Consider the following 24,439-nt stretch of genomic DNA (forward strand, 5'->3'; position numbering starts at 1 on the left):
GATCCATTCATCTGTGGGTCCCCCCATCAGATATGTCGTGAGGGCCTACCACGTGCCGGGGACAGTCTCGGCCCCGAGACTCATCAACAACCAAACAGGAAAAGATCTTGTCTCTGTGGAGACTGTATCCTAGGAAGGGGTGCACACAGTCAATTCTCCAGTGTGTCTGGAGGTGACCAGGCTGTGCACAGAGGTGTGGGGCAGTGCCGCGGGCTGCAGGTCTGCGTCCCCCTGAGATTCCTGTCGGAGGCTGAAGCCCCAGGTGACAGCATTTGGAGGTGGGGTGCTCCGGAAGGGATTAGGTCCTGAGGGTGGGGCCTCATGAATGGGACTAGTGCCCTTATATGAGGAGACCCCAGGGAGATGATCTCCCTCTCTGCCACGTGAGGACACAGGGAGAGGGCGGCCGTCTGCCAACCAGGCAGCGGGCTCTCACCAGACACGGACACCCAATCTGCGGGCACCTTCATCTTGGCCTGCCAGCCTCCAGGACTGTGAGCGATAACGTCTGCTGTGTAAGCTGCCCAGTCTATGGTCTTGTTGTCACCGCAGCCTGAATGGACTAAGACAGGCAGGGGGAGAGGGCTGCCCCACCGGAAGAGGTGGTCAGGGCGGGCCTCCATGAGCAGGAGTGGTCTGAGCAAAGACACAAGGAGAGGAGGAGCCGGGAGATTGGGGGAGAGCCCCGTGCCCAGAGCGAAGCCGTGGGACGAGGCAGGCATGGGGTGGGGGAGGGCACAAAGCCCCAGAGATGAGGGAGGGGCAGGCCATGTGGGGACTTTGGCCCTTAATCTGGTGACACAGCCAGGGCCAGCCATTGCAGGGTCGCACTGACATGGTAACCAGTCACTCTGCCGGCTGTGCCAAGCGTAGAGCATTGGAGGAAGGAGGGAAGCCGGGACCTGTCACCACCTCTGGCCAGGCGCAGGGCTCCGGGGGCTGCAGCTGACGCTTCTGGGAAGGTGCAGTCGCCTGGTTTACTGGTCCAGTCATCTAAATTATCTGTGTAATACTTATAACTACAGGATCTGGAAACACACAATACTTTTAATTAAAGAATTTAAATAAGGGCAATTAAACCTGGCAGGAGAGACGCTGCAGCACACAGACAGCTTAATTGGAATGGAAGTCAAATTAAATATGGAAACAGCGTTAAAAAAAAAACAACCTGAAAGCTGAATGTATAGAATTAAGAAGGCTAATAATTTCTAGAGCTGGGTGCCCAGCCCCCAGCTGAGTTCCTTTCCTTCTGGGCCTGAGTAGTGACTGCAAAGAGCGTGTGAGGGTATGAGGGAAGCAAAGAACACAGGACTTTGCTCCCAACCTTGCCTCTGGCCCTCCCTGGCTGTGTGACCCTGGGTAAGTGGCTGAGCCTCTCTGGGCTTCACTCTTCCACTTTGCGAAAGGTGCAAGAGCATCGTGGGGCACTCTGGTTTTGTCTCCACCTGGAACACTGACTATGTACACACTGGCCCATGGAGCTGGGGTCCATGAGCTTCCTGGGCTGAGGCACTGAGGAGGTGCCTTGGATTACACAGCCATGCACTTCTTCTCTGCCTCAGTTTACCCAAGAGTGTGTCTGTGGCAGCTGGGAGTGGAACCAGACTAAGTAACCGAGTTCCTCCTGGAGAGGTGGGTTGGGTAAGGGCTAGGTGGAGTCCCTGAGGGCTTGTTAAGCCAGAGAGCACTGCGCTCCACTTTCTGACCCAGCAGGTCTCTGCTGGGGCCTGAAAATGTGCCTTTTTAAGTTCCAGGTGCTGCTGCTGCAGGTGTGGCGGTCCAGGGACCACCCTTTGGGGATCACAAACGAAGAAGCCATCACCCTCCCTCAGGACAGTGTTGGGCCACTGGTCACTTGCGCTCACCTCCCTGGGAGGAGCATCTGACCATCTGGGCTGAGCCCAGGCTGGCCTCATGCCTGCAGTCAAGGTGCTCACAGGGAGGCTGTGCGTGGACGGAACCCGGTATTCTGAAGACGTCACCGCTCATTTCGGAGCTCCCGTCCCACTGTCCTTTCTCATTTTCTTTCCCCAGGAAGTGGCCCAGTGGGTCCTGGGCTTTAAGGACAGGGGGCTTGGAGTTTCCAGGTTAGGTAGTTAACAATCGGTAATCAAATACTTTCAAGCATGGGTGGGATGTTCGTACTAATTAAAGAAACCCTGAGATTGAGTCTTTTTGTAGAGGAACGTGGTCTTGCTGGATTATGAATATTCACTCAACAAGTACTCAGGTGCTTGTGTTTCTTAAAGGAGTCTCACCTGTATCTGTGTGAGAGTGGGCTGGGACTTGCCGTGAAGGGCCACTGGGCTGAAGACGGGGTGACAGCAGCGTCAAGTGCAAAGGGAAGGTGAAGGGGTGATGGAGACAGCAGGATGGCTGGAGGATTTGCTGAGGAGGCAGGCGTCCAGCCAGTTCACACACACCTGCCACTGGCCCGGCCGGGAGATCTGAGCCCCAAACTCCCATTGCAGCCATCCCCTGGTTTTCTAGAGGCAAGCCAAAGGCACCACGGTGTGGTGGTTTAAAGCATGGACCCCATACTTGACAGAATTCCCAGATTTGACTTTGAACAAATTACTTAACCTCTCTGTGCCTCAGTTTCCTCATCTGTAGAATGGGGATAATTAAAGTACCTAATGGCATTGTCGTGGGGATGAATATTTGTCAAGCAGTTACAATACGACCTGGCACATAGTCAGGACCATATAAACGTTTGATAAATAAACTTTGAAATCTCACCCAGGTCGGAGTGATGGGGGCTGAGCCCTCTCACCTGGTCCTGGCTCCTGATCTCTGCGGGATGAGCAGGGGGAGAGGGAGGCACAGACTGCCATAAACCACGAATAACCAAGACAACACTCAGGGCCCCAACAAAGCTTTGTCAGTCCTTCAAAACTGGACAATTCTACACTTGCGCCTTCATGTGACGTGGAAATAAAAAGCTGTTTTATTCCAGAGCCACGAGGAAATACCCGATTATAGTCTTTTCTTCTCAGTACAAAAGGTTCCCGAAGTTGGACTTCCCGACAGCACTTGCAGATCGCAGCAGGAGCAAGTCAAGGACTCCTCCTACCTGCGTGCTGGGAAATTCTCTGGCAGAATTAGCGGTGCTCCCTGGGAAATGTGCTCTGCAGTAGGTTCTTTTTGGAGTGGGTTGCTCATCTTGCATCAAATGATCAAATCAGGCCCCACAAATCAGAGCCAGTTGTCCCTAGACAGGCAGGCTTGGCTCTGCGCTCAGCTCTCTTCTGGGCAGTCTCCTCATAATCTCGAAAATCGCCTCTCTCCTGGCATTAATAGACATCTCTGGTGTGATCTTTGAAGTTCCCCATTGGAAAATGCATGAATGCTGCTGAGAAAGGGGCGGGCCCAGGAGCCGAGGCGTGGGGACGGCCCACCAGTGGGAACACCGTTCTGGGTGCCCTTGGACTCCCAGATGGGCCTCGCCAGCGTCTCCACCAGAGAATCCCAATAGCCAGCAGGAGTGATGACACACCCCAGCATCTGGGGGCAGCGTGAAATACAGTCTAAATACCCTGACATTTCATCAGAGCCTCCTGTTCTAAAACACATCCATACAGATTTGCACTCCAATCCATACAATATGCACACTTGTTTAGTAGAAAACGTTCCCACCTGCCTCCCCAAAGCTGAAGTGACACGAAGAAGTGTGTGTTTGTCCTGCAACTTTGGGTGCCCACTTAACGCATGTCTGTGCATTGCAGTTGGGACTCACCACCAGCTAAAAGTGTTCTTTATAGGATCTGGGAACTTCCCAACTAAGCAGGGTCCTTTGACTATTACGTTGAAATGTCCTTGAAATACTGTCATACTATTCATTTTTTTTCAGCATGCACGGCATGCATGCAAGGAGTCATCGATGGCATGGTTTTGTTCATCTTGCAGTCTCATGCAAACCCAGCTCAAGACCTGGCACAGAGGAGGCCTTTAACTAAGATTTGTGAATTTTTATTTATTTCTTTTTTGCTGAGGACGATTAGCCCAGAGCTAACATCTATGCCAATCTTCCTCCACTTTATATGTGGGTTGCTGCCACAGCATGGCTGATGAACAGTATAGGTCTGTGCCCAGGATCCAAACCCACAAACCCAGGCCACTGAAGCAGAGCATGCCAAACTTAACCCCTATGCCATGGGGCCAGCCCCCAAGATTTGTAAATTTTTAATAAAGGACTCCCTCATTTGATTAACAGCATGCTGGGGGTCTCCTCTATCTCAGGCTTTGCATTAGGAGCCAGAGGAACTGAAAGGGTAAGACACAGTCCTGCCCTCTGGTCTATTGGTTGATGGAAGAGAGGGGCATGGAGTGAAATAATGGATAACAATTCCATAAAGTGGGATGAAGATGATCCTCATATAGGGGTTCAGCTCATTTTCAAATTCATGGTGTTTTTCTATTAAGGCAGGTCCAGTGGAACTTCTAGGTGGAAAAAGCCCTTCTCAGGGTTTGCTGTCTAACTTCAGCTTAGAATTACAGAACTTCAGGGCTGGCAAGCCCTTAAAACCATCCAGTCCAACTCCACTTAGAGCTATAGAGCCTTGATGTCCTGCTGAGCGGTGCCCTCAGCCCGCCTCTTCCCTGAACGGCCAACCTTGTGTCTGGATAACTCTAACTATGAGAGAGCCGCTCTCTAAATGGTCCTTGATTCTCCCTGCATGGGTCCTCCCTCAGAACCACACAGGACAAGCCTGCTCACTCTTGCACAGGGCAGCCCTTGGATATTGGAAGGCAGAGCTCCAGTTCTCCTGAGGTCTTTCTGGTCCAACAGCTCCCATTCCTTCAACCGTGCATTCAAGTAGATAGACAGACTTTAAGGAAGTTGCACCTTAGAGGATGCACATCATAAGAGCCTTGCTATGGCAAGAATCCTTTGATAGCATTTACTATCAAAATTTCCAGCATTTGCTTAGCCACTCATAGTAATGGTGGCTGGGGGACGGTGGGTGTCTCCTTGCCACCGAGAGGCAGTCCATTGCTTTGCTTGACGGGTGTCCTGACACCAAGTTCTCCTCTGTAGTGACGTGAAATCTGCTTTCTCCCTCTCCTTCCATTGTTCCAGGGGTCACTGACTAAATGCCTCTTTCAGTAACACTGTATTACCAAATCCCAGAACCCCCCAAATCTCAGTATGCTGGGTGCTCTTAGAAGATTGAAAATCCTATACTTCATGCATGTGAATTTATAATCCCAGTAGGTAGTCAGTTTAGGAAATTCTTTAAAGCTGGAGGAGCCACAAGCTAGAAAAATCATCAAAGGCAACAACTACCACTTCCAGTGTGAATACAGTTTCATCAAGTATTGACGTTGGAAACGTTGGCTGTTTGGAGATAGATGTATTGCTCGAGAGGGACAACTCTGGCTGCCTACTGACTGTTCTTCCAACCCAGAGCCTGGGGTGGTCCTGGCTTAACAATCCCCTCACAACTACCTCCTTTTAATCCATCACGACTTCCAATAGACTGCTGAGATGTCTCTCAAAGTCCTCCCCAACAGCTGCCTGGCCCCACGCTCCCCCTGGCTGCCAAGTCTGCCTCTTCTCTCTCGGGGACAGTGGAACAGCCCCCTCACTTGATACCCTGTCTCCAGCCTCTTTCCTTCCAATCCACCCCGTACTCTGCTGCCAGGGGGACCCAGCCCCCATCACGGCAATCCACTACTTAAGAACCTCGCCTCGTTCCTCCCTTTGCTTCTAAAGTGAATTCCAAACTGCTTGGCATGGCGGCATGGCTTTCAATGACCACCACTGTCCGCCCCAAACTGACTCTGATGTCTGGTCTCTCTCAGGTCCCACTGAAAATTCTAAATCCCCCACTCACCGACTCTGGATTTCTAGCCCCAAGCCTGCTCTTTTTCCTGCCTTTGCCTAGGCTCAGCCTCTCCATGGGATGTTCTTCCTTTTGGCGCCTGGGAACTGTCCTGAAACTTTCAAGATCCAGATCCAACAAGCCTGGAATGTGAAGCCATCCCCAAGTCCAGCAGACAGAGCCCATCACTCTGGGCTCCCAGAACATTGTACCCACCTCGTTTCTGCTCTCATCATCTAGTTTTGCTGTATGTTTTGATGTCCATGAGCTCCTCCAGGGCAGAGGCCATGTCTGATTCATATCTGCACCACTCCTGCCCAACCCCTCAGCTCAATAAATGTTTGATGAATGACTGAAGGAAAGAATGTTCATCATCGGAAAATTGCTCATCAGAGCCCTGTACATCAGCATTGCCAAGAGATGTTTTCATCAAATGCGGTTTCTCAGTGTCAGTATCTGCTGCTGTCCTGATTCATCCTGGAGCGTTGGAAATTCATAAGAGCTCACGAGGGTTAGAGGAAAGGTATTTTGTTTGTTAAACAGAAAATCAGGGTATGAGATGGAACACTAACATATGCAAATGCTTATCTTCTTTGTAGGAGAACCTGGGAGAAGCACACTGGATTGTTTTGAAATTAATTCAGCCTGAGTGTCTGTGGAGTCTAAATGCAGCCCTCAGGAGAGTAAATAATGCAGAATGTGAAACCAGAAAGGAGATCTGAAATGCACCAGTAAAAGATCCTTTCAGCCCAACTCCTGCACCAGAACATTCTAGCCAGTAGGATCCCCATGTAATTTGTAAAGATTACAACCTGTTGCAAGAAAATTAGCCAGAGCACATGACTTTAATCATTTAAGAGGCTGCCAGCTTCCTCTGGCCTCGTCAACAGTAGCTCCTGACCACTGAGGCCTCGGGGACAGGTTCTAGGTCGCTTGATTAATATTGATCATTTTGCATGAAGCAAAAATTTCACGTATGTTAATTCTTAGATAGCAAGTGAGAGTGGCTGTCCTGGGTTTGCAAATGAGGGATTTAAAAATATTATTTCCAGCAGCTCCCCTTAGCAGAAGAATCAAAGATGTGATAGCCGAAGCACTCTGGGAATTTTAATTCGATACATGTGTAGTAGCTGGAAACCACCAGGGCCCCGGGGCTCCACGTGCCAACATGGCCTGCTTTGTCAGTTCCTGTGTCCCTTGAAGCAGGAATGGTGTGGGGCTGCCTGTTCAAGGCCATGCGCTGAGATGAGGAAATGAAGGAGCTGGATTTTGGGGTGTCTTTGGCTCGAGGACACCCATTCTAGGGGAATGTTCTTGTCTCTGCCTCAATCAGGGATGGAGAGATGAGATGAGGACCAGCCAGCCAGGGGCACCAAGACTTCTAGCTCTGCACAGGGGATGGAGCTGTCACCGCAGCCTGAGAGCTCGGGGCCCCTGGGGGAAAGCCGTCTGTCTGGAGGGCTGGAAAGGAGGCGGATGTGCCTGTGGGGAGGGCTGGGATGTCGTAGCGGTCCGGGTTCGGATTCAGCCAGCCTGATTGAACTCCAGCTCCATTGCTCTCAGGTCCTGTGACTTAACCTCATTTTGTCATCTTTGAGATGGAGTTGCTAAGCTTATTAACACTGAACTGTGTGATACTGGACAGAGAGGCCAAGGTTCCTCAGACAGAGGGAGCTCTGATTCCCTGGTGATTCTGGAGCGCCTCAGAGGAGCAAGGCCCCAGAAAGGACCAGGGAGCTTACTTCAGTTCAGGAACACTCAGATCCAGGTGACACAGAGTCCCCAGAGGTCAGGCACCCTGCTGGGCTGTGAGCTCCAGGGGCTCTTCCAGCCCAGCCCAGGGTCCCCTTCCCTCCTCCTCCTCCCAGGGAGTGGACGCAGCCCGCTCATCCATTAGAGCATGCGTAGCCACACCTGTCAACACGTCTGACCCACAGCACAAACAGCTGGGCTCCTCGGCTCAGCCTCAGACCTGCCCTGAGAGGAGAGCTTGGTGGCTGGCAGGGCCATGAGGACCCCAGGGTCATGGAGCAGACGGGGGAGGGAATGGCTAAACTTCCAAACTGCATTTCAGCCTCTTGCTAACTCTTCCTCCTGCCTCTTTCCGTCTTTTAGAATCTCCCCTTCCCATTCAGCGCCACAATTCCTGCCACAGGGGGCTTTCCAAAGCCCAGGCCTAAACACATCAGCGCCCTGTTGCACATTTTCACCCTCATGGACCAGGTCCAGGCCCTGTGGCCCCCTTGACCTGGTCCAGCGGCCCTCCAGGCTCATGGCCGGCTGCTCCCTGCTGTGCCCACCAGGATCCAGCCGCACCTGTTCCTGCAGCTCCCTGAATGTGGCTTGAGTTTGATGCCTGGAGCTTTTGCATATGCTGTTCCCTCTCCCTGAAATGCCCTTCACTACTTCTATACAGAGCAAGCTCCTACATCTTCTTCAAAGTCCAAGTGAAGTACTAAGTCTTCTGAAAAGCCACCAGCCCTGCCCCAATCCACCCCCACCATCTTCCTGCCCCGTTTCTTTCTCAATCCACTGGAGCAAGCGGAACCTGGGCACCCAGCAGGCCTGGCTGCAGACAGCAGAGAGCAGCCCCATGTGAGGCCCCATACAGACCCTCCTGATGGATGATCTCCAGACCACCCCAGCGAAGTCAGCCCTGACTCCACGGGGCCCGATATGTCGCTTTCTCTCTGTTGCCTCCAGCTTGCAGGCCCATTTTGCGTCTATCCTGAGCTGGGAAAAAACAACCCCTTCACCACCAAGCACACACCTGGCCCTGCCCCCGACCACACGCCTCCAGGCCATCCTCTGCCTCTCAGTCTAATGGAGGGCAGAGGGGAAATGGAGCTCTGTCCGGTGTCGCTCTGGCGCCAGAAACCTGGCAGGAAAAAGTGACAAGGCTTGTGCTGAGCACAGTGTGGGGTCAAAGCAGACCACAGCTGGGCATCCGGTGCTTCACCAGGAGAGAGGGAGGTGGGAGGAGGGCAGGCCCCTCAGCCCTGACCCTGACCTCCTTCCAGGGGGCCACCTCCAACAGACTCCCGCGATTAGAAGTAACAAAGAGAATCTGAAGTCCTTCAGGAACAATACTAAACAACACGAGCACCCTGGGCGTGATATCTAACATCTTTGTGCCTCTGTTTCCTCCCCTATAATGTCGGGCTAATGGCACCCATCACATCCAGCTGTGTGAGGGTTAAGTGTGCTAGTCAGTCCAGGTGAAGAGAAAGCCCGGCCCAGAGCACGCCCAGCATGAACAAGTTAGCTACTCTCTCACTGGGACAGGACTTTACAGTGTACAGCACAGGTCAGAGGTCATATGGACAGGAAGGGGCAGGGGCAGGAGGCACAGTTCTCGTGCTCCATTCCTTTCCATTGAACCCGCACATTTTGCAGGCCCAGCCAGGACTCAGAGCTGCCACATGCACCCCCTGCCCGCCCTCAGAAGGGCTCCCATTGGCTCCTCGTGCTGCTCCCCAACATCTGCTTTCCTGGGGTCACAAAGCCCCAGCCTGGGCTCTTGCGCCTGTTCTCCAGCTAGCCCCTAAATTTATGACCGTGTTTTGAGCTTGCTGCTCAGTACTAACCTTCACCACCCATTTAGGACCTGACTAAGGGTCTCTCTCAGTCCTCTGGTTCCACATACCCAGACCACAGGTCGAAGGTACCCTGTACCCAGTGAACTTGACATAGCCGGGAGCTCCCCTTCCCCACCCCCACCTCAAGGGAGAGTCCCTGGACACGGGACTGGAGTCACAGTGTGGCCAACCGCACACCTCCCTCCTACACCCATCAGCCTCCTCCCCAGGAAAGGGGCAGCTTGCTAGAAGCCTTGAGTAGGCTCTCTGACTCTCAGTCCTGTGAGTATAGACAGTCCCTTCTTGACTTCCCTGGAAGCATGCTCCACGTGCAGCCCCGAGCAGCCCTGATGCCCTGGAATCGCATGGGCTCCCTCACCTGCCCTTATGAACACTCTCCCTGCACCACCTGGGGGGCTGCACATCCCTATCCGTGGGCAGAAACTCATCCTAACCTAGTGGATTCCTCGGGGCTGGGAGGCCTCTGGGCCGAGGCCCAGGCTCTCTTCAAAGCTGGGTCACTGCAGGCCCCTCCAGCTGGGTGTCTTGATCCTTGGGCATCATTTTATAACTGGGTCAATGAAGAGCAGGAAGATAAACAGGGGCCCCAGAATTGATGGAGACAGTACAGGAATGTTCCACGGCCACGGGTGTGCAGACTGCCCTTCACAAAATGGCCCCAAGTCACTGTCCTGCGAGGAAACCTCATACCCTAGATGACCCCATACTGGGAGGAAGGCAGAGGGGGTCAGAGGCCAGAGATCAGAGAAAACCCAGCACTGTCTGTATCTGGGAGACTGGGCACTTCATCTCATGAGAAGGGGCTTGTGTAGAAGAAATGTGAGGGTTTAAAGTGAGAGAGACCCGAGTTCAAATCCTGGCCCTGCCCCTTACTGTGTGACTTTGGGCGGGTGACTTCCCTCTCTGAGCCTGTTTCCTTATATGTAAAAATTAAATAAAACGATAAAACAACAATGACAATAATAATAATAACCTCCCTCAGAGCCAACATCAAGAGTCAATAAGCTAACATATGCGAAACCCCCAGCATGTAGTAGTTGCTCAGTAAATCCTGAGAACTGGCCTGGAGTCACAGCCTCCCTCTGGCCACAGAGTCCCCCTCTGCCCCCATGCCCTCCCTGGCCCCTGCGGCCCCTCTCCCCGTTTTTCTACGCTGTTGCTCTTCCAGAGGGCTCTGGGGCTGGTACCTGAGAGAACTGCCAGTGAAGCTTCATTCTCTTGGCTTTGGCGTAACTGCACTCGATGAGTCGCGGCCGACTGTTGACGTCCACCAGGCACCGGTTGTCATCATCATCGACAGTGGGACTCAGGACACCCACGTGGATCTGCCCACTGCTGGTGTAGTACACGTTCTGAGGGTGGGGGGAGAACGAGGTTAAATGCTAATGACCAGAGAGACGGGAGGGTAGGTGGGGCTGCTCCCCGGGCAGCAGGCAGAGAGATCACAGTCCAGTCGCTTTCAGATTCTTTTCTGTTGCAACGGACAGGAAGAAACCCTTCTGCATTATGATGCAGTATAGTATCTGGTCCACATGTAGAACTGAAACAAAATTTTGAAGAAATAAAACAGCCCTACTGTATGCAATGAACTATGCTCTATTGTATTCTTTCATTGAAAAATATTGTCACAACCTTTTAAATTGATTTCACCATCCACAGTTTAAAAAACACTTCTTGAATCCATTACTTACCGGCTTGCCAACTTCTTCCCTCTGTGAATATTTTGCACAAGATACTGTGCTTGGCTGGTAGCTAAAGAGCCGAAGACCTGGGCCAGGCCTTAGAGGAGTTCAGGCTCTTGCGGGATGGGACGTATGCAACAGGTAACTTTCATTCATACTAAGACTGTGAAGAGCAGGGCGTGGCAAACTTTCTTAACAGGCCAGATGGCAAATATTTTTGGCTTTGCGGGTGTGTTGGGAGGTCCCCAAGGCCACCCCCAGGTTCGATGATTCGCTAGGATTCACAGGACTCAGCATATAGTTGGACTCAAGGCTCTGATTTATTACAGCAAAGGGATGCAAATCAAATCAGCAGAGGGACAAGGCACAGGGCGCAAAGTCTGGGGGAACCAAGCATAGCTTCCAAGTGTCCTCTCCCCATGGTGCGCAGGATGCACGGGATCCCCCAGCAAGCTGTGGAGACGGCGCGTGTGAAGGGGTGTCTACCGGTGAAGCCTGTTAGACTCAATGCCAGGGGTTTTTACTGGGGGTTGGTCACATAGACAGCCTCTCCCTGGTAGGTACCAAATTTGAGACTTCCAGAAGGAAGGCAGGTATTTAGTGTAAATCATATTGTTTGTACAGTCAGCCCAGTGAGCCCCTCTTATCAGTTGTGGGAATGGTGGCAACTCTCCTGAAACCCAAGGTCCCAGTTAAGGGCCCACCTTGTGAGCAGGGCTTTCAAAGGAGAGCCATCAGGTCTGCTGTGGTAACTCTTGTCCGCACAGAGGGCCGTGCAGTCTCTATCACTCGACTCTGCCATCGTAGCATGAACACAGCCATGGACACTACACAAATGAATGGCTGTGTTCCAATAACACTTTATTTACAAAAATGGGGGCTGTCCCATGGGCTGAGATTTGCTGGCCCTGGTCTAGAGGAAAGCCACATGACCCTTCAGTCACTTCCCCAGCCTCAAGCAGTGGTTCCCAGCAAGGGCTCTGAGTGGGCAGTCGGGTTCTCTGAGCTCCTTTCCTCATATCACTAAAGACATTAACACCCCCACCTCCGATTAGGCCCCATGGGCAAGTTGAGATATTGCCTTTCTTTGCTTTAGGTTAGAATTCAGGGTGGGCCCTCTTGTTATTTTGATCTATTCAAAAATTCTCACTGGTAAATAGTTTTGATTAACTCCAAATGATAAAATGAAGTATTTCTTGTCTTAGTAAAGAGGGTGGTTGACAAGGACTTTTTAAACATGGGTGCGGGGCGTAAAAGGGATGGTGGGATGAGAAGGATGTGCAGGCAAGGAGGGTAAGTAAGGGATGGTCCTTTGGGGGCATGTTCTTCCTACCCTCAGAAGTCCAGGGAGGCATGGAGAGGCAGGCAGGGTCACTTCAGACATAGCAAGATCCTCAGGCCAATGAGTCAGTTGAGGTCCCAACAGGAAACAGATGGCACACTCGACAGACAAGAATCCGAGAAGGATACAACAAAGGTATAATTCTCAGTGGTGTGGGTAGGGTGGAAGGGAGCCACAGGGATAGTATAGTTTCCTGGGATGGTAACACAGAGCTGTTACCACTCCCAGGCCCAAAGGGATGAGAGGAGAGAACAGTTACCAGAACCTGTAAGAGAAAAGCTTTGTAGACAGAGCTGACTTTTGAGAAGGGAGGTCTGGTGGTAATGGTGAGTGGGGGTGAATATCCCAGCTCCACCCTCCCCTCACCACCAGGTTCTTCTGCTGGGTCGGCTCACTGGTGGAACCCAAGTGGAAGCCAGAGAACATGGAGCCCATTGCAACATTCCATAGAGTCAGCCTCACAGGGTGGCAGGAAAGGATGGAGGGCGGATCTGGAAGGACAAACGGAAGACACTCATTACAGCAAGAGCTGCTCTCTAAGATAACCTTACAAGTTAGCAGGTTTGGTGAATCCAAGGAAATAGACAGCAAAACTACTAAGGTGACTGATCTTCCCATAACAGAGGTGACAGATCATGGTGACCAATGCTCTGAGCAGAGACCAAATGTAGACTGCCCAGCATCAGTGGGGAAATGTGACCAGAACACAGAGGCAAGAGGAGCCTATTCAACTCCTGAATTGGGTAAGAAGTGGGCTTCTCATCATAATCCTGAGACCACCCATTATGTGGTCTGGGTTTCCAGTTCACCACCAAGGAAAGCTGATGACCTGCTGTGGCTTCCAGTTTACTGGAACTGAGGGGAGATCTGATGAGTGGTAGGATTTAGGAAATTAAATAGATGCAGTTAGGCATCTCATCCATCCATCCATCCCGGCAACAACCAACAATCTGTAAGTTGAATTCTGAGGATACAGAGATGAGAAAGCATAGTCCCTGTCCTGGAAGATCCAACAGCCAAGTTGGGGAAACTACCATATCAGGAATAAAGGCCCCAGTCACACTAACAGGAGAGCTGTCCCTGCTTCCTCTACTCACCTACCCTGACTCTTGCTACTTGGAAAATATAATGAAAACTCATCACCTCCGGAAAGCCTTCCCTGAATGTGCACAGTGTAGGGCCTTAATCTGGCACCTGGGCCTCTCTCCAAAAGGGGCGCACTTGTTTATGCCTTTGGGTCAAAGGCACCATGCTCTCTCCTCAGCACAGAGTCAGCTCTCAGTCCCCTTCCATGCCAGGACCCAGATTTCCAGAGGCTCAGGAGTGTGGGCTGAGAGACAAGGACAGCCAGGGCCTGTCTATGGCTGTCATCAGGGCCTGGCTCTCATCTCCAGGGTGGGCTCCACAGACACAAGTGGCTGCCCAGGTAACAGCTGAAATCAGTTTTATCCACTTAGCTGCTCTGAAATGCCTGGGGGAGATGCTCTGAGAGCCACTTGTGCACTTCCTATCTGGGACAGCTGTCACCAGAGCTGCTTATTGCTCCAGAGGCTGGGAAGTCATAATAGGGACAGACAGTTGTTTGTTATTTAAAACGCAAACAAGAAAGCGCATCCTGAGTGGTGTAACCACGGAGCCGGCACATCACAGAGAGACTCAGCAGAGAGAATTCTCTCACAGCGTCATTTGGACACCTCAAAGGCCCAGCCCGTGGTGGATTAAATCAATAAATGGCCTGAACAGAAGAGAGGAAACAGTTTTGTACAAGATGCCCCACTTTGAGTGCCTACAGGCCCAGCAAGCACAGCTGAGCTTTCTGAGCAATGGAACCTGGAAGGTTTAAGCAAGAAACAACTTAGAACTGTGGTTCTCAACGGCGGGCAGTTTTGCTCCCCAGGGGATGTTTGGCAATGTCTGGAGACATTTTTGGTTGTCATGGGGGGGAGGGGGCAGGCTGCTCCTGGCATCTAGTGGGTGGGGGTCAGGGATGCTGTCAACATCCTACAAGGTGCAGGACAGCCTCCACAGCAAAGGCCCATCCCAGATGTCAACAGTGCCGCTATTGAGAAGCCCTGCCGTAGACGGCTAATGATAAAGGCTGAAGTGTTTTTAGCTCTTACTTGCACCCTTTATCCCACTGAATCCTAATAACAACGCTATGAGGCAGGTGATGCTATTACCCCATCTTGTAGATGAGGAAATTGAGGCACAGAGAAATGGAGTAACTTGTCCAGAGTTGCACAGCGGAACAGTATCTGAGATTTAAACTGAGGCTGTTTGTCACTAGAGCTGCCCCTATGACCTCTCACCTCACACACCTAATCTCCTTCAGGTCACTCCAGCTTTAGCAGCTAGGCTGGAAATGGAGAAGCCAGGATGCTGGCTCTGGAAGCTTCCGCCGTGGTCCATTTGAGCCCTGAGTGGGGCCTGGAGTAAGGGAGCAGCAAGGGGCTGGAGGGGCCTTTACTAAAAGGCACGTAACACAAGATGGTAGGAGGTGCTAAGACAGCTGTGTCTCTCCCGTAACTCCATCGGAGGTGGCGGGCGGGCTGTTATCCTGTCTGTGGATGTTTTACAAACCTCCAGGGCACAGAAACAACATCCCGGACCACTTAGCTCCCCTCAGCTGCAAATGATTCATTCAGCTCATCCTCTACTCAGCCCCGGATGGCTCAGCAGGGCTGCAAACCCTCTCCCGGTACTTCATTCTGATGCTTGCAAGGGAAAGGGAGAAATCACCGGCAGGGGGACAGAGCAGACACATTCGTATTGCGGGTCTCACACCAGGGCATTTTCCTCTCCCTCAGGCCGGGGGCAGGAGTCATGACTAACGGCCAAGCTGGACAGCCAGCCGGGGAGCCCACAGCCCCCCACCCCACACATTCCTGCCCTGGGTACCACAGAGCCAAAGCCAGACAAAGACCCCCAGGGCTGGAGGGTCCTCTTGCTCTGTGGCTTCATATCCTGGACAAGCAAGGGCCTCCACCGTGCAGGACACCGGTGGACCCCCGCCAAGGTGCCCTCAGCATCCCTTCTCTTCCTGGCAGGCATGGAGGTGGGACCCGCGTCTCTCAGAGACTGAGGTATGGCCTCCACAGGATCCCTCACTGCAGAAGCTGCTGCTGGGGGTGGAACGGGCTCAGGAAGGGAACGGGGAGAGGAAAACAGACATATTTTTGTACACCTGTACACAGGCCCTCTGCTAGGTACTCTCCACACCTGCACTCACCTTCATTTTCAGGATCGGAAACTGAGGCTGAGGGTTTAAAACATCCTGCCAGGCTGCGCAGGCTGACGGCTGCTCTCTCCCTCCCGCCTGGGGGACTTTCCAGGGAAGGCTGGGTTCTCGGCAGGTCAGGGCCTTCCTCCCACTCCCCAAGTGTGTGGAGCAGCCCCGATGGTCTCCCCTCAGCCTGGGCAACACCATCCGCCAGTCCCAACCCCGGCTCGGGCACAGGAGCACGGCTCCAGAGGGCCATCCTGAACTGTCCCTCGGAACCAGCAACCGAACCACCTGGGCCACTCCCAGATTCTCGCATGGAGCCCTTGGGGCTCCAAGGAGGGGTCTCAGGGGCCTGGGAGTGGAGGCAGGTCTGGGGGGACGGGCCCTGGTGGGGGGTCTAGGGCCCCCTCCCAGCCCATCCAGGACAGATTTTCTCCTTGTTATATTTGGCTTTTGTATAACATTTCGTTCAAACAGAAGGTTACAAAGAATTTACAAAAAGATTTGAAAAGCACTGCTCTAAAACAGGAGGCATTTGTCCAAAAGCAGGACGTTAAGGCTTCGTAAACCTTCATTAGCTTAACCCCCCAACCAGAATTTGGAAACATTGGACGGGTAGCTTCAGCCTCCTGGCTCCCACCTCCAGCAGCCCCCACTCGCTGCATCCTTTAACATGGCCAAGTTCCACAGGTTTCACTCATTCCATCCGTCTTCTATCCGGACTTCGATACCTCCATCATGACACCTTAGCCTCTAAGGAAATTCTGGAGTCGTCCCCACGCTGAGCAGAGGCTGAGAGGAAAGAATTGTGGGATGGGCACCGGGAGAGGAGGACGGCCTCACAGGCAGGACAGGGATGTGGAGCCAAATGGGGCTGGTTAATTACCGACAACACGTTTTCAAGGCACAACAGAGGTACCAGATCTCTTCCAACAATGGGCCTGTGGATTCTGAGCAGCTTTATTTCCTCCATTAAGAGAGGTTTCCTTGGCAGCACTGCCGGCCTGAGTGGGTGCCCTTGAAGGACGAGGTGTCTTAGGGACATTGAGAGACCCTCGCTGAGGCTCTGGCCAGGAGCGGCAGTGGTGGTGCTGGTAAACCTTCCGCCGCCGGGAGAGAGGTGGAGGCTTGGAGTGGGGGAGGCACAGTGGGACACTCTTTACAAGGGGTTCAGGAACCTACCATGGGGAGAAAACAACTCTATTTGCAGGGTGCTTTCAAGGGCAGAGTGACCCAGGGGCAACCAGCATCCCTGTGGTCATTTCTTTGGACACTTGGAGGGCATCCGTACCCTGGAGGATTGTTGCAGCCCAACAAAGAATTAAGAGCCCAGCTCTCTGTGGGAGCCCAGCGACACACCCGGGCAGTAACACAGTCTAGGGGACAAAAATCACGCATAATGGGATGATTACAAAGGGTCAAAATGGGGGGGGGTTGGTAAAGACCCTTGAAGGGAGGGCCCACCTGTGGGCTGGACCACTCCAACAGGGTGGGCTTCCTGGAGGAGGTGGTGTGCACTGGAAGAGAAGGACCTGTGAGCAAATGAAAAGCGGGAGGATGGAGGAATCAAAAGGACGTGCTCTTAAATGCAATCAAGTGGAGGCAGCACTCTCTACCTTGGCTGCACAGTAGAATCCCCTGCGGAGCTTTAAAAACCATAAATCACAGTCTTAGCGGGTTGGGGGGAGGGGCACGCTAGGCACAGGGATTTATTCCAAGTGATTCCAACGTGCAGCCAAGGTTGAAAACTAGCTGTGTTATGGAGAATTTGGGCACCCAGGGAAGAAATGCAGGACAGCACCTACAACTGCCTGGATTCGGAGCCTCCGTCTCATCATGGCGGGCCAGCCAGACCCCTGTCTGCTGGGACATTGTTTCTAAGGCTCTGATACGGTTGGCCAAGATGTAGGAAGCACCACTGTTTAGAACAACGGTTCTCAAAGCGTGGTCCCAGCATCATCTGGGAACATGGTAGAAACGCACATTTTTGCACCCAACCCCAGACCTACTGAATCAGAGAGTAGAGTCCAGGAATGTGGACGCGTGTGACCGTTTGAGAGCCACTGGTCCAGGAGGCAGTGGCCTGGCTGGGGTAGAGGGAACATGGGCTTCCAAGTCTGGTGGACCCGGGTCTCCACTCGGCACCTCCACTCCTCACTTCCCGGCTGGGAAGCCACTCTGAGCCTCAGCCTCCTGTCCTGTGAGATGCAGCGGTGAGGGCTGAAGTATTGATAGCCCCTGTCTGGCCACAGGGACTGCAGGGCAGGAACAGGGCGGGCAGGCATGGCGGTCTCTGTAGGAAGGCAGGAAAAGACCCACGAGGCAGGGGACTGCTCGTCCGGCTGCCCTGCCGTGACCCCATCATCTCAAGGGCCCCGTCCCGAGGCTGACTGCCCAGAGGACCTGCGGGAAAGGATTCACAGAAACACAGGCAGGGTGTGGGCATGACGGGGGCAAGGAGCAGAGCCTCGCTCTGTTAAATTTCAATTTAGAGTGGTGGCTGTGCTGGAAGTGGGCTCTTTGTCTTCTTTACCAAGAATGAGCTGCTGGCTGCTCTGCAGACAGGGCAGGCAGATTTAAGGTTTTGGTTACTAGTCATTAACCCCTTGACACAGAGGTTAGTTCCCGTGCTGAGGCTACAGGGCACTGATGCTAAATCAGGAATGAAGAGGGGTCATTTCCAGAATGATCTTACATTCACTACCCACAGAACTGGGGACATGCAGGGAGTGGGGAGCATTTATAAACATTCTGTTGGCTGTCACTGTGAAGGAGCTTAGAAGTGGAAAGCAAGGTCCCTAGATCACAGGTCCCCTTGTGAGCCCATTTCCCTGGTGGAGGGGGCACAGGCAAGCTAAGCACACGAACCCTGCAGTCTGTGGGGCGAGGTTTGTAACTCGTGCTCTGCCCACAGTCAGTAGTGGATCCAGTTTAATTCTGCAAATGCTCCTTCATGCCCACCAGGGCGCCAGGCCTGAGCCGGGCCCTGGGGAGCAGACAGGAGCAAGTTGTGCCCTCCCTCGAGGAGCCTCCACCTGGCGAGGGGACAGCCAGGCTGAAGGGTGAACAGGAGAGCCTCAGGGCCGGGCTTAGAGCAGACGATGGGGGGCGGGAGCCAAGGCTAGGAAAGCAGCCTGGCGCTGAGGGCCTTGGACCGCACTCTGCTGGCAGCGGGAGCTGTGGTGTCAGATTAGGGTGCCCCTCCACTTGTTAGCACGTCCCAAGGGTTCTCAGAGTCTCTTGCGTTAGACATTCAAGGGGCCTGGAAAGCAAGCTTGGCCTGGAGGTAACTCAGCCCACTTCTGCAAGCCCGTCTGGAAGAATTATTGGGGCCTGCAGGGCAGCAGGAAGAAAAGGCGCCGTCTCAGAACTAAGACTGAATGGAAAAGGTTAGGCTGCGCCTGATTCCCGCCTCCACTGTGCACCTGACCTGCCAGCGGGGAGCAGCCTCTCCGCACACTCACAGGGCTCCGAGAGTCTGACAGATTCACAGCTGTCTGTGTGTTTTCCTGTTTCCTTCTAGCCCTGTGCCCACAGCACAGGTGTCAGTCATTTCTCTACCACCACCTATGTGCTTGTTTGCAGCCCAGCCGGCCCGAGCAGGAACCCTAAGCCCCCAGCTTGCTTTGTCTGTTCTTCCTGTGTCATTCTGAGTTCCTGGTGTCCCCAGGGCCCAGGGTTTCCCTGTGAGCCCACGAGAGGGCCAGGTGAAAGGGGTCACCCTGGGCATCCTGTGTGGAAACCCAGGCTTGAGCAGGAGAGAATTACCAGTGAGAGACCAGAGACAAACCAGACAAGTGAGCTGCAGGGTTTGTGAAGTATGGGGAGTTTTATTTGCCTTCTTGTAACAGCATCTTGCCTGACCCCGGCCCTAAGGGTAGGCATGTTTCATAGGCTGGCCAATCAAAGAACCCCATTGCCTTGGCCTAGGGATTGGTCCTAGGGTGGGCATGTGACCCAGTCTGGGCCAATGAAAGTCCCCATGGGATTTTCTGTTTGTGGGATCAAGCTGGAAGGCTCTAAGCTCAGAGCTCCCTGCTGCTTCCTTCCTCAGGTAAATCAGAGAAGCCCCTTCCCACTTAACTATAGGAGAGACTACGGTTACACATGAAGGGAACCAGAGTTAAGAGAGTGAGAGGAGTTAGGCAAGCTTCATTCAAGCCCCTGGATCCAGCCCTTCCTGAAGCCAGAGCCAAACATGAACTTGTCAATTACAAACTTCTTTTGCATTTAAGTTGGCTTAAGTTGGGTTTCTGTCACTTGCAATCAAGAGTCTTGACTAATACAGAACATACAGAAGACAGTTCTAGAACACCAAAGAGGATGAGGCAGAAGGATCATCAAGTGATATAGCTCAGTAGTCCTCAGCCACAGGGTGAATGTAAATGTCACGTGTGTATAAGGTTAATTCATTCATTACAAGAAAGCAAGTCACTTGTTTTAATAATAAAGTACTGAAGTTTGTGAATGTCTTTTTTTTTTTTTGCAAGATAAGGAAATATCTCACTCATTTGCACGCCACTGTGTTTTCTTCAGGGGGTGAAGAGCTGGTGAGCCTGGAGGTTCACACAGCCCTGGTAAGGCCCCGGGTGGGCTGAGTATCTGGACATTATCGATCATGTGGGTGTAAGTGCAGAAGCAGAGAACTGCAGAGGAAGCAAGAGTTACGGGGAGATGAGATCAGTATGCTCTAGGATAGGACAAGGGACAGGTGTCCCCCACTGGGCTCGCTGGCTGAGCCCCTCATCTTCTGCAGCCTCCTGTGTCTATCTCTAGGGAGATAGACAACTGCCCGCCTGGAGCCCCTCATCCACGTGCGGCCCCTGCCGCCCCTCCCTCATTCCTCTTGCGCTCGGCCTGCTCCCCAGACCAGCCTGGCTGCCCGGCTCAGGGGCCTGCCTGGGTAGCTCTCTCCAGCAGAGCCCTGACACAGATTGGAGCCGCAAACAAAGGCCACAGGCAGGAATACGCCACGGAGGGAGAGGTCACAGAGGAGGCCCCCTCAACAGCGACGGCCAGGGTGGTGGTCAGGCCCCAGCAGCTGAAGAAGTGGGCTTGTCGCGGGGTGAAGGATGTGCTCAGCATGTGCGCTGCTGTCAGAACAAGATGAGGGGTGCAGAGCCAGGGACCGGGGCAGGCAGCCGTGAAGGGACAGGACAAGGGGGATTGTACTTGGCCTCCAGCGTCTAAGTGACCCATCTCCTCTGAAAATGGCTCTGGCCAGGAGCGGACCCCACAGAGTCTGTATTCCGTGACTCCACCTCCCCATTGGTGCGAGTTGGGCTGTTAAGGGGCAAGAAGGCTCTCTCCTCCCAGGAATTTAAAACATGAAATGGAGAGGGGCAGGCCCGGTGGCACAGCGGTTAAGTGCGCACGTTCTGCTTCGGCGGCCTGGGGTTTGCCAGTTCGATCCTGGGTGCGGACATGGCACCGGTTGGCAAGCCATGCTGTGGTAGGCGTCCTACGTATAAAATAGAGGAAGATGGGCATGGATGTTAGCTCAAGGCCAGTCTTCCTCAGCAAAAAGAGGAGGATTGCCAGCAGATGTTAGCTCAGGGATAATCTTCCTCAAAAACAAAACAAAACAAAACAAACACATGAAATGGAGAGACACAGAGGCGAGACAGCCCTGTAGCTGACACCTTTAGGGAAATTCTCTAGAGAAGATCCGTGGACTTTTATTGCAAGGCCACTGGCGCTGCCCCCATTCCTGCCTTGAACCAGTCAACTGTCTCTTTGTGTCTATAAAATGAACCACCCCAGGTTTCTCTAATAGCACCCACCTTTTGTTTTCAGCTTAAGCTACCCAGATTTGTTTTAGTTGTTGTTGATAATAACCCCCTTCCCTCAAATGAACTAACACAGTTCATTACTAAGTTCTTCATCGTCAAGAAATCCCAAACACCTGCCATCTGACTGTTGGTCCTGTCTGGGCCCCTGTTTTGGAAGGTCTTGCTCGAAGCCCTTCATAGCTGTGTCTGCCTGTCTGCCGGCAGCCTGTGTCTACTCACTGACAACAGCTAAGATAGAGCATATTGTGTGCACGGAGGAAAATGTGTCCTGGCGTTCCTCTTTACAAAAGCACGATGGTCTGCCAACTCCGCATCAGTCAATGCTTGACAGTCGACGCGTGCCCCTTAGCTACTCAACAGATTGATTCACTGCCCGTCCTGTGAGGCCCCTCTGCGTCCTGCTCCTGACTGAGCTAGTACACATCCCTGCATCCTTAGTGTCAGGCTTGGCCGTGTGTCTTTAACCAATGGAATGTGGGCAGAAGAGACGTATGTCATTCCTAAGCAGAAGCTTTAAGAGCAGTCACGTGATCTACCGCGTCTCATCTTTCTCTCTGTCACAGGACTGGCAGTGTCCCAGACGAGAGCTGTTCCTTTGGCCCCAGAAAAAGGTGAAGTGATGCAGAGCTGAAGCTGAGCCAGGATAACCTTGTAGCGTGAGCAAGAAATGAGCATTTCTTGTTGTAAGCCACTGCGATTTGGGGATCATCAGCTCAAGCTAAAAGATAAAGAGAATGGGTACCAGATGAGGGGGGATCCAAACCTTAAAATATGGGACGTTGACTTTGGGGCCAGAAAGTGGGTGGTGAGGAGCCGTCCCTGGAGGCTGGGAAGATGGTGACCTCTTTTACGCAGGGGTGAAACATTTGGTGAAATGGTTACCAATAACTTGGTAGATGGACGACATGGCACATGACTTGTGCTTTAGGTGAAGCGCACGTCTTTGTTACTATCAGCTGCTTTTGACAAGGCGCTGCCAAAGGCAGCCGAGGTCAGAAAAGACCTGGACACACGGCCTGAGCTGGAACGCTTGTTATTGTAAGCCACTTGGATTTTGAGCTCACCTGTTACTGGAGCATAAAGGAGCTTGAGGTGACTGACACAACTGCTTTGCTTTGCTCCTCACCAAAAAATCACCCAAAAATAGAATCACAAAATGTGACCCATGCTTTTAAGGAAAAGCACAAGGGACTTGGGAAATATATACCAAGGGGACTTGATCGAGTGGGGGGTGAGGAGAGAGGTTGACTCAAGAAAGAGTGACTCTGGATCCAAACTGCCGAATTCAAGTCTCCTTGATCACTAGCTGTGTGGCTATAGATGATTTACCTGGCCATTCATGCTCTCAATTTACTCCTCCGTAAAAGCAGGGGATACTAATGGTACCTACAGCATAGGGTTGTTGGGGATTAGATGGACTCAGTGCTGGCTAGTGTTAGACATTAGTGATGCTCTTGTGACACCGGTCTCTCCCCATCAGATTCCAGGTTCGCCAAGGGCAGGGACCATCCTTGTCTTTCTCTATTATCCAACCTACTCCTCGAAATGTAACATATACTCAAAACATAAGAGTTGATTAAATGAATGTGTCAATAAACTATGGCAGGGACACTGAACTCCAGCTCAGCGATCCATCCAGGCTCCCTCCTGGTGCCTGCTTCAAACCCCTTAATCTAAGACTCCTCTAGCTTCTCTCTGTCCAGGTTCGGACCAGTACCTTGGACAATACCCTCCAAGTAGCCCTGTGGATTGACAGCTCAGGTGGAACAGGACTCTCTCTCCAGGACAAGCTTCTCAATATTTGCCCCCAAGACACATTCTGCACCAGGCCTAACCCTTACCTGGCCCCATGAGCAATGCAGGGGCTCAGTTTCTTGCTGGCATACCACAACTGTTACCCTGCACTGAATTAAGAATAGTTTAGAATGTTCCCAGGGAGAAGGGGTGTGTGTTGGGGTGTGTATGTGTGTGTGTGTGTGTGTGTGTAACAGAGATTTTAACATATGGTCAATGGGGATCTGGACTCACCGGCAACATCTGTGATCTGAAAGATGGAGCAAAGAGCATTGTAATAAACCCTGCAGGTAAGATCCAGCAGGGAGATGTTAGCCCAGAAAAATGGACCTCGTGCAGATGAAATGTTAGTGCCTGGTTTTAATTTGCAAATATATATCTCCCTATTTTGCCTGCTCCAACACCACCTCCATCTTCATCTCCCTTTTCCCTAGGAAGAATATAACCTGCTTTAATGGGAAAAAAAGGTCCAGCTCACATCTTTAGCGGATGTTACAGCAATCCGCTAATAGCAATGCCAGATGGACTGCACTACGACAGAGAAAGTGTTAGGAGAGTGAGGCCATTCTTTCTAGGGATTCCTTTTCTTGCCATGTCATAAGATAGCTGCTCAACAGGTATTTCTGGATGAATGAGTGAACAAATGAAGGGGTGAATGAATGAAATAAGGCAAAGTGAACATGATAAGATGTTGTGATTGCTTATAAAAATGGCCACAGATTTTCCCCATCCTTGCATGCAAACCACTTTGCCATGTGACTGTAGCTCCTCCTTTCAAAGATGGAGTCTATTTCTCAGCCCTTCCAGTCTGGGCTTGGCCAAGTGACTTACTCTGGCCAATGACAGAGTTTCCATAGCAAGCACAGCGCAAGCCGACCTGAAAAGCACTCACGCAGGTGTGCTGACCCCTTGTCGCTGCTCTTAGGACCCCTGCCGCCACCAGGGGAAGAAGCCTGGGCTGGCCTCTCAGATGATGAAACACACATGGCCCAGAAGTCCCCTCACTCCAGTTGACAGTCAGCCAACCTCCAGAAGCTGAGGCAACTAGCTGACCAGCAGCTGGCCACAGACACCCCAGGGGGCCCAGCAGCAGAAAGGGCCAGCGCAGCCCAGCCAAATTGTTGACCCTCAGAATCTAAAGCTAAATAAACAGATGTGTCTTAAGTCACTAAATTTTGAGTA

The 24,439-nt window shown here is 52.4% G+C and overlaps 1 protein-coding gene across 6 annotated transcripts in view; it reads right to left on the reverse strand.

The window, feature by feature from the left end:
- The window catches only part of GALNT18 (polypeptide N-acetylgalactosaminyltransferase 18), a 351,794-nt gene that overhangs the window by 17,649 nt on the left and 309,706 nt on the right, over positions 1-24,439 (reverse strand). For all 6 annotated transcript variants that reach the window (XM_023646043.2, XM_001501162.7, XM_023646045.2 and 3 more), the window contains one exon: positions 10,612-10,776. In XM_023646043.2, coding sequence (XP_023501811.2) covers positions 10,612-10,776 — 165 coding nt within the window. The remainder of the gene's footprint in view (positions 1-10,611; positions 10,777-24,439) is intronic.

This window comes from Equus caballus, chromosome 7 (assembly GCF_041296265.1).
Source record: "Equus caballus isolate H_3958 breed thoroughbred chromosome 7, TB-T2T, whole genome shotgun sequence".
Lineage (NCBI taxonomy): Eukaryota > Metazoa > Chordata > Mammalia > Perissodactyla > Equidae > Equus > Equus caballus.